Here is a 9,349-nt window from a genome sequence, read left to right on the forward strand (position 1 = left end):
TGACTGGACGTCACTTATTTTCTCTCGTTCCCAGGGTGATCAGGTGGACTTGGAGTGACTGGCTAGTATTCCGCACCGCTGTTTCTGTAAACAAGGATAAGGTGTATGTCCTACTCTTTGTGTTTATTTTGTGAGGAAAGCTGTCAGGGATACAAATGACAGGGCTGCTTTCATGCTGCAGGCGTGAGCTGCCTTTCGGTGACCTGTTTCTCAGCGCTTCCCCAAGGCGCTGAGGGAGACCAGATGTCCCCGGACTTGTGTGGCGTGGGTTCCTGTGAAGCTGTGCTTCAGCCTCGTGCAGCGCAAAGGCTGGGGTCAGCTGCCTTTTAAAGAGCTGACCGGGGCACAGGGTTTGAGGACAGACCACAGGCCACTTGTGTGGGCCCCTAGGCAGGCCTGGGCCAGAACGAGGCACCAGTGCTTCAGCCAGGAGGCTGCCACCCGAGCATCCACCTTGCAACTCCACCCCGGCCCTGAGGTGCGCTCAGGACAGTTTACTGGGGAGCCGGGGGAGCTGGGGGAGTGTCGAGGGAGGGAAGGAAGGAAGGAAGGGCGTCCACGGGTCCTCACGAGTCCGTAAGGGATCTCCCCAGAAGGAGTAGCTCACGGGCTCCCACGGAACGTGGACCACTCTGGGAGCCCGGGACGGAAGGGCTGTGGTAGAGCCACTTCTGCCACCCTCCACTCCAGCGTCTCCAACCCCACCCTCTGCGGGTGTGAGGCAGTGCCTGAAACCAGGCCTGTGCTCCACCCGCCCACCCCCTTCCCGCTCATGAGTACGCTCGCAGCCTGGCTGCCTCCTGGCTGGCACCTGGGAAGTAGGGTTCCAGCTGCCCTGGTCCCCCGGGGTGTGAGACGAGCACGGCTTGCAGCAGTGTTGCGGGCCCAAGGACCCAAGCGGGCATCCTCAGAACCTCCGCTCCCCGCAGCCTGGGCCCCGGCGCCTTCCCCAGCGCTGTCCCCCTGTGAGCAGTGGCTGCACCCAGCCTGGCCTGTCACACAGCGATGAGCCGCAGTGCGAAGATTTTAAACTCGGCTCCTTCTTTCCCACATAAGCAGCCCTTACGGGGAGAAACGCACAGCAACAGTGGCTGTTTCCGTGAAGGCCTGGACAAACAGTCCCACAGACAGGACCGCCGCTGCCGGCCGGCGTGAAGCAGCGACTCTTGGCAAGGCTTCCCCACTGTGCCAAAACGCAGCCAGGCGCGGAAACCTGAGCTCGCCGGCCTTCCCCGGGAACGCACCACTTCTGCACGTCTTGGGGCCGGATCTCCCAGGCCGAAGAGCCGGAGGGACGCTCTCACGACTGCGAAGCGTCCGCAAGTGGGTAGGGGGCTCCCCTCAGCGGTGATCTCTCACAACGTCCATCCGAGGGGAGCTATGAGGCTCATCTGCAGGTGCTGCCACCGGAGGAGGAGCGCCCAAAGCTGATGGAGACGGGGATCTCGGGAGTGCTGACCCGGGTTATTTTTGAGCAACTCATGGAGATGTTTATTTTTCCCAACAGCCGCACAGTGAACGGTACCTTACCTACTTCTTGCCTCTCAAACGTGGCCTGGGGAGCCACAGGCACCCGCTCTGCCAGCCTCCTCAGGGTGGGCTGGGCGGAAGTCCCCCGTCAGTGGTAACTCTGGCTCCTGCTCCCGAGTTCCGCCTTCGCCCGCAGCTGCCGCTTCCCCTCAAACAGCAGGATGCTTGCGGCCATGGCCGAGTTGAGGCTGTCCACACCGGGCACGACGGGGATCAGCAGCCTCTTGCCCCCAGTGTGCTCCGCCAGCCACAGGGACTCCAGGCTCACGCCATGGGTCTCCCCGCCTATCACCACAGCTGCTGGGGCCTCTGTCCAGTCCAAGTCGTAACTCTGGACTTCAAGTTCAGGGAGCCAGCCTTTACCGGCTCCATTTTCTAGCTCCTCCACCTCCTCTTTGGACTTGTGAAATTTGAGGAAGCGAGGATCACACACACCGGCTTTATCAGATGCGTGGGCCTGGGCATAGAGGCCACAGTTGTCGGCCACGTAGACACGGGTGTTGGGGGGCAGGTGCTCCGGCACGGCTTCCCACTCCAGGTTGTTGATAACAGGCACCTGGAAGTGCGCACCCATACCTGCCCGCAGCACTTTGGGCTCCCAGGCATCCACACAGCCTAGAAAAGAAAAACACAGAATTTTACAGCCCTGCCCAGACCGGAGAACTCGTGTAAATCCAGGCGATTCTGATGGGTGGTAAAGAACGAGCTCCCGGACCTTTTGGCCCACGTGCGGCCGTGCCCTGCGCAGGGCCTACAGGGCTGACCCCTGCCTCTGCTGAGAGCAGACTTTCTGTACACAGCGCCACACCTCGCACAGGGGATGCAAACGGAAGGAACACACAGCCCAGGGGCCGGCGCTGTGGCCTGCAACGCTGCATCCCTTACAGTCCCCGTGGCTCCACTTCTGAATCCACGCCGTGTGGACGGCCTGGGAAAATCTGGGGAAGATGGCCCAAGTGTTTGGGCCTCTGACACCAACGTGGGAGACCCTGATGAAGCTCCTGGCTTCCGCTGGGCTCAGCACTGGCCACTGCGGCCATCTGGGCAGTGAATCTCTCTCTGTAGCTCTGGCTTTCAAATAAATCTAAAAAAACAAAGTCCCCAACCTCAAGGGACTCATGACGGAGCAGGCGGCGGTATCAGGCTCGTGTACGCAGGCCGCTCGCTGAAGCTGAGGCACAAGGTCATGAGCAGGTCACGGAACACCCTTGCACGGAGCGGCTACGAGGCACAGCCAGCTACGAGACCCAGCGCTGAGCGGGCTCGTGAAGCACTGAGGATCCAGTCAGAGGCAGGCCCAGGCAGAGGGCGAACCTGGAGGCCAAAGAGCCCCAGCGTGTAGGAGCTGCGGGGCGGTGAGCAGGCCTGCTGGCAGGCGGGAGCTGGGAGGCTGGCCTGGCGAAGCCACAGAAGGTTTTCAGCCCAGCAGGACCGAGTTCTGCGGGAAGAAGCCCCGGACGGCGGCAGGGAAGACAGCAGAGATGGGAAGTGAGGCCACAGTGCAGTGCCGTGCTCCAGGGACTGGAGCCCAGCAGCAGCCCTGCCACTCACACACAACCCGCTTCTCCTGTCACCCGTGCGGGCCACAGACCCCTCTCATCCGCTAGGCGCGCCCACTGCTGGGCGCCAGCTGGGGGCAGGACACCTGTGAGCGCACCACTCACCTACTTCCTTCCCCGACTCCATCCCACCCGTCTCCTCAGGACAAGTTATTTTTAACGTTAGCTTATCAAGCTCAGGAGAGATGAGCTAGGCAAGGCGGATCTAGGAAGGAGGGTAACAGAGAATGAAGCAGGCCCGCACACACCCCAGCCATGGGCTTTCTACCAGGCAGGGACAGGAGATGGCAGCTGGGCTGGAGGCCAACAGGTGAGGGGCAAGGCCCAGATCTGCGGGAGGCGCCCTCTAGTCTGGGTAACAGGGAGAGGGCAGCCATCGCCCCTCCTCCTCCCCCTCACATCCTTGATGCTGGGCACCATGCCAAGTCCTCCTACCCTTTCTCCCCCGCCTCTCACGTGCCAGCCCCCACGATCCTTGTGCCCACACCTGCTATCACAGCACTCAACAATGGGCTGAGGAGCGTGGTACCGACCATGGCAGGGAGAGGTAAGCACCGAGGTGTGCCTGGAAGAGGCGCACAGAGCCATGCAGGCAAGTCTCAGCAGTGGCAGCAGGCGGAACGGTCGGCCCCTCCCATCCGCCTTCAGGGTGTCCTAACAGGCACTTCAGGCCTGTCCCAGCTGCCAGGCAGGTCCATGCAGAGCCAGGCTATTAATCTGCTGTCCTGATGGAAGAGGAAGAAATGTAGCAAGGCTCACATGCAGGCGGAGGCGCACGGCGGCCAGGAGGCCAAAGGATTCCGTTTGTGTGTCATGGTCTGCCGACCTCACTTCCTCCACAGGACCCAGAAGTCAGGAGCACATAGGCCTCACCTACCTTTGGGACCACAAGATCCATACAGGACCTGATGGCATCTATGTCTTTGCCCTGAATGACTTTCATTCTTCAGTAACCTACCAGGTTTCAAAATGATTTTTAAAAGTAATAAACATTGGGGCCGGTGCTGGGCTCACTTGGTTAATCCTCCGCCTGCGGCGCCGGCATCCCATATGGGCACTGGTTCTAGTCCCAGTTGCTCCTTTTCCAGTCCAGCTCTCTGCTGTGGCCCCAGAGGGTAGTGGAGGATGGCCCAGGTGCTTGGGTGCTTGTACCCACATGGGAGACCAGGAGGAAGCACCTGGCTCCTGGCTTCGGATTGGCGCAGGGCGCCAGCCGTAGCAGCCATTTGGGGAGTGAACCAACGGAAGGAAGACCTTTCTCTCTGTCTCTCTCACTGTCTGACTCTGCCTGTCGAAAAAAAAAAAAAGTAATAAACAGTCACAGAATTACTGATACAGCGGGCACGCTACAGAATGCTTTGTTCAGCATTTCACCGAATCCTGAAAACAACCCTACAAGGGAGATTCTGTTACTCTCATTTTACAGTGTGGACACTGACAGAGAACACTGTTCAAGGGCATACAGCTACTGAGGGGTGGCCCAAGATTCGAACCCATGTCTGCCCAGAGCTCTTGCTCACTTAAAAGCAGCCAGCAATCCACGCAGTAACAGGCACTCCTACCTTTGGTGAGCAGGACCCTGCTGCAGCCTGCCCCAGCAGCAGATCTGAGAACTGTCCCCAGGTTCCCAGGGTCACGGAGGTTGTCACAAATCAAGAGCAGAGGCAGCGAATGGTGACGCTGACTCTCTGGATAAGTCATCTTGCTGTAATCGGGCTTCGCAAAAATCCCTGAGGAAACACAACAGGAGGTACATTTGGGAATAACCTGACTTCTCATTTATCATTTTCTCATATATTCTTAATTATAGGGAACACAAATACATTCAAACCCCATGAACACTCTACTAGTGCTGCTCCCCTCCGCAGCTGTTTCAATCCTGGAGTGTCCCCGGTCAGAACTCGTTCTGTGCATCCGCCTACACCCAGGTACAACCACCCAAAGGCTTGTAGAGGCGCATTTTATATTTTTTTTTAACTTAAAAACCCAAGGTTGGCATCGTGGCAGTGGGTGAAAACGCCATTTGTGAAGCTAGTCTCTCACATGGGAGTGCTGGTTCAAGTCCTGGCCACTCCACTTCCTATCCAGCTTCCTGCTAATGTGTCTGGGAAGGTAGACAATGGCTCAAGTCCTTGGGCCCCCATCACCCACACGGGAGGCCCAGACGGGGTTCCTGGCTCCTGGCTTTGGCCTGACCTGGTGCAGACCCAGCTGGTGGTAGCCATTTGGGGTCTGAATAGCAGATGAAAGCTTTCTTTCTGACGCTGTGCCTTTCAAATAAATCTTAAAAAAAAAATAAATAACCTTACACATCATTCTGTAACCTGCTTATTTTATTCAGTAACAAGTCATATAGAACTTACCACATCATTCATTTGAAGCCCCCTTATTCTTTCAACTGCCGCACGGCACTCGGTTCACGTGAAGGTGCCGGGTTCATCTGGCTCTCCCCCTCCCGACGGTTACGCTGCTTAAGTTCCCCACCACAAGCTCTGCAGTGAGTGTCCCTGTGCACACGTGCAAACACTTCCCTTGCATGAACAGGTAAGTGACACGGACACATGGGGCCATGCACTCTCACTGTGAGCAAGCAGAGCCAAACTGCCCTCCCCACAGACCGTTCCTGTTCCTCCTTGTCCACACTGGGACACACAGGTGGCTGCTTTCCAGCTCAAGGCCATGCCAGCACAGCATATACTATGCAGTTGTTTCAATGTCTGTCACTTTAACGAAAAAAAAAAAAAAGGCATTTCATTATTTTTATTTATTTCTGTTCATTTTATTTGAAACAGAGAGGGAGATATTCCATCTGCTGGTTCAGGCCCTACATGGCCTCAGGAGCCAGGAACTCCAGGAACCATGCGATTCCCATGTGAATGGCAGGGGCCCATGTGCTGCTCCCAGGCACCTTGGCAGGAAGGTGGATTTGAAGTGGAAGAGCCCAGACTCAACCAGGCACTCTGACACGTGCACGAGCATCCCAAGTGGTGACTCAGCCACTGCACAGAACACACTCCCCCACTCGTCATTTTAACCTCATGTCCCTGATTTCCAGGGAGGCTGCACACCTGCTCCCGGTAACTGACTGTGAGCCCCTCTGGGTGATTCCTTCCCTCATTCATGCTTCCCCCTGTCTCATCTGCTTTGGTGCTCTAACTTTTGCCCACATTCCCACTGGCTGGGGTTTCTGAAAAATTATTTGTAGGCTTGGCTTCACTATACTCAAAAGCAGCTGTCAGTCTGCTATACTGACTTGACGCTTGTCCGTCCTTCGTCACGTTTCAAACAGTGCAGTCCTAGGAAAAGAACCTGAGTCCAAGAACGTGAACGCATCCAGCTGATGACTGCTCCTGAAAGACCCCGGCTCAGAAGCACCATCTAAGCACACGCTCTGCAAGGGCTGGGAGTACCGTGAGGGCGTGCATCACGGCCCCGCCTCTCGCTCAAGTACAGAGGCGTGAGAGGTTTAGAACGGGCACAGCCACTGCCCTGTTGGTCCCTCTGTCCTCCGTCTCACACAGGAGCACACGCTGTACCTTCCTTATGGAAGGTATTGAAGACAGGCTGATTATGATACTAGAACAAAAATGGCTCGAGGGTACATGAAACGCCTGGTGTAACGAAGTCACTGTCATGGATGCGCTGCCCAGCCACGGCGTTGACCACAGAGGCGATGACAGCAACCAGCACTGTTTAGGTCGGGCACCAGTCAAAGCTCCTCACATGCACTGATTTCAAATAAAGATCCCAGTCCTTTAAAGAATGCTCACAAGGCACTGCATAGTCTTGAAAATTTTATGAACATTTTGTTGTATATAATTACTTCAATAAATGGTCTCTGGGGTTAGGAAAGAATGACTGTACTTGCACGGAAACAAGAAAGAACTGAGGATTTTTCCAAGAGACAATGCAGGTAAAAAGTTTACACCACCTGTCGGGGCCATGGAATGGCACTGGGCATCTGGGAGCCGTGAAGATCCCACACTCGGGGCAGGGGTTTGGCACAGCAGCTAAACCGCCACCGGGACGGCCATACCTGGATCTAAAGGTCTGGGTTTCAGTCCCAGCTACTCTACTGCAGTCTCCTGCCACTCACATGGGAGACCAAGACTGAGCTCCTGGCTCCGACACGGCCCAGGCCTGACTGGTGCAGGCATTTTGGGAGGGGACCAGCAGATGTATCTCTGTCTCTGTCTGCCTTTCAAATAAATATAAAATAAATGAGCATTGTTTTCCTGCACAGATGGCCACAAGGCCATTCAGTGGGGCATGAGCCTCAGATGTCCCTCCCTTCTCCTTGAGCATCTACTGTGAGGGGACCTGCTACTTGCAGAGGCCTCGCTGTGCCCACGGGTTCCAGAGCGTCTCAGCTTGGCCAGGCAGTGCTATCCGTTTCTCTCTCTACCCTCCGCAAATCCACAACAGCATCACACGGAGAAGCTAGGTAATACCAATCTTTAAGTCATGAAATGATGAAAACAGTCGTCACGATGAAGGCCACAAGTCCAAGGTGGACGGCCACTGTGAGCACACATGCCCAAGGCGACAAGCGTGGCACAAATGAATGACGCTCACTGACGCACGCGGTGCAAATTAAAGAGGGGCAGCAAGCAGACACGGACACTCGGTGTAACTCCAGGTTCTTTCCTATTCCAAGTCTCCACCCCATGGGCTGAGTGTAGGGGCACAGATCCCTGTGGCTCACTGGGTTTCAGAGACCAGCACCCCAAAATCTCCTCTCCCAACCAGGGGCCGCAGAGTTCAGGATGGAATCTGGGAGCCCAGCACGTGGACTATGAAACACGCTCAGTGGAAAGTCCTGACCTGGCCTTACAAGCTGGATGACAACTCTCCCTCCTCCAACTACCCCTCACCATCCAAGGGGAGCCTCCACACTTGCTGCCATTTGGGCCTCAGATCTTAACTAGAACTCCAACGGCAACAAGGTATAAAGAATTTATCTTCCCCCATATTTAGCCTGAGGTGCTCAAGAACATCACAGATACATAAAACCTCGAGCTAGATCCAATCCAATGAAGAGAGCCTTTTCTGTTCACTGGGCTAACGAGGGCAATCAAGCGCGCCCCTCCTCAGGGATGCTTCTGGAACAAGGCGGCTAACGGCCAGCCACCAACACACTGGCAGGGGCTCTGTGAACGGAGGGCTTGAACCTGCCTGCAAACCTTTTCGGTTTTTACTAGGACAGCTGAAGAAGTGACCTAACAGTGCAAGCTCTGGGACCGCCAGTTCTTCCTGGAGACGACGAAGACCCGAAATACAGACGCAGGGGAACAGTGGCTGCCGCTGCCGCTGGGACACGGAGGGCAAAGCACAGCGAGGCGACAGCTCGAGCTCTCTGCGGGTCTTAAGAAAAGACGGGGCAGTTACATTTTGAGTCTGGGTTAACTAAAATGTGCTGCCGTGAGACAAGTATGAGCGCGCAAGTCAGCCTAGGTCTCTACCCCGAGGCCCAAGCTGGGTTCACCACTGACCCATTATTCCTTGCGGCGTTACCAGGTCGGACCAATCCTTGATATCCTCAAATTTCACCTTAACGAGGCGGACCCCTTTAAGCTTCTCGACCGGCAGCTCCTTTATATATTCCAGACGGCTGAAGAAGAAAACTTGTGGCGCCGCTCCAGCCTTGAGCGCGTCCGCTATCAGCCTGCGACCTTCCAGCAGGATTTTCCCCTGCTTCTCCCGAAACGGCCTGGACTTCACTATTGTCATGACACTGCTGTGGGCGGGAACAGAGAGACACGAGTGACGGTCAGCATCCCGCTTCTGAGACCCACCTGGCTTCGCAGGGACAGCAACAAACGCATGCCGAAGACGGACACTCCGCGCAAAACAAAACCCAGCGCGCTCTCCCGGGGGGACGTCCTCCACGGGGTCCCGCTGGGAGCCCCAGCAGCCCATCACCTCAGCCTCCGGTCTCCAGGCAAAGCCTTATCATAACGAAGCCCGGTCTCTTCCCAAGTGCTGAGCGACCCGGACGCGGCCACGTGCGGCGGCTGTTTCTGTCGCTGCTCCTGGCCACCGGCCTCGGACGCCGCCGTGCGGGGCGGCTTCCGTCCCACCACCTGTCCGGATGGAAACATCACTTTCACGGGGCTCCGTCGCAGCGCCCGCACCCAGCGCCGTGCATCCAGGGCGCCAGCCTGGACCGCCGGCGACAGCAACGGCCGCAGGCCCCGCCGTGCGACCCCCGCCAGCGCCGCCATCTTCCCGGCGCCGGCAGCTGCGTCACGAGCGCGCGC

At 56.9% G+C, this 9,349-nt stretch overlaps 1 protein-coding gene across 1 annotated transcript; it reads right to left on the minus strand.

The window, feature by feature from the left end:
* Positions 1 to 1,467: 1,467 nt before the first annotated feature.
* Positions 1,468 to 9,313, minus strand: MRM3 (mitochondrial rRNA methyltransferase 3). The gene is made up of 4 exons (XM_017348913.4): positions 9,012 to 9,313; positions 8,582 to 8,826; positions 4,652 to 4,819; positions 1,468 to 2,145 (listed from the first exon to the last, which is right to left on the minus strand). The coding sequence occupies exons 1-4, from the start codon at positions 9,311 to 9,313 to the stop codon at positions 1,619 to 1,621; spliced, it is 1,242 nt and encodes a 413-aa protein (XP_017204402.3). The 3' UTR covers positions 1,468 to 1,618.
* Positions 9,314 to 9,349: the final 36 nt, after the last annotated feature.

Source organism: Oryctolagus cuniculus, chromosome 17, assembly GCF_051225735.1.
Source record: "Oryctolagus cuniculus isolate XC-2025 breed Fujian yellow rabbit chromosome 17, ASM5122573v1, whole genome shotgun sequence".
Classification (NCBI taxonomy): Eukaryota; Metazoa; Chordata; class Mammalia; order Lagomorpha; family Leporidae; genus Oryctolagus; species Oryctolagus cuniculus.

Coding starts and splice junctions, on each gene's coding strand:
- MRM3 (XM_017348913.4), bottom strand. CDS start 9,313: ATGGCGGCGCTGGCGGGGGTCGCACGGCGGGGCCTGCGGCCGTTGCTG. Junction 8,827..9,011: donor CCTGGAGACCGGAGGCTGAG/GTGATGGGCTGC, acceptor TCCCGCCCACAG/CAGTGTCATGACAATAGTGA. Junction 4,820..8,581: donor AACGCCGCAAGGAATAATGG/GTCAGTGGTGAA, acceptor GTGTTTCCTCAG/GGATTTTTGCGAAGCCCGAT.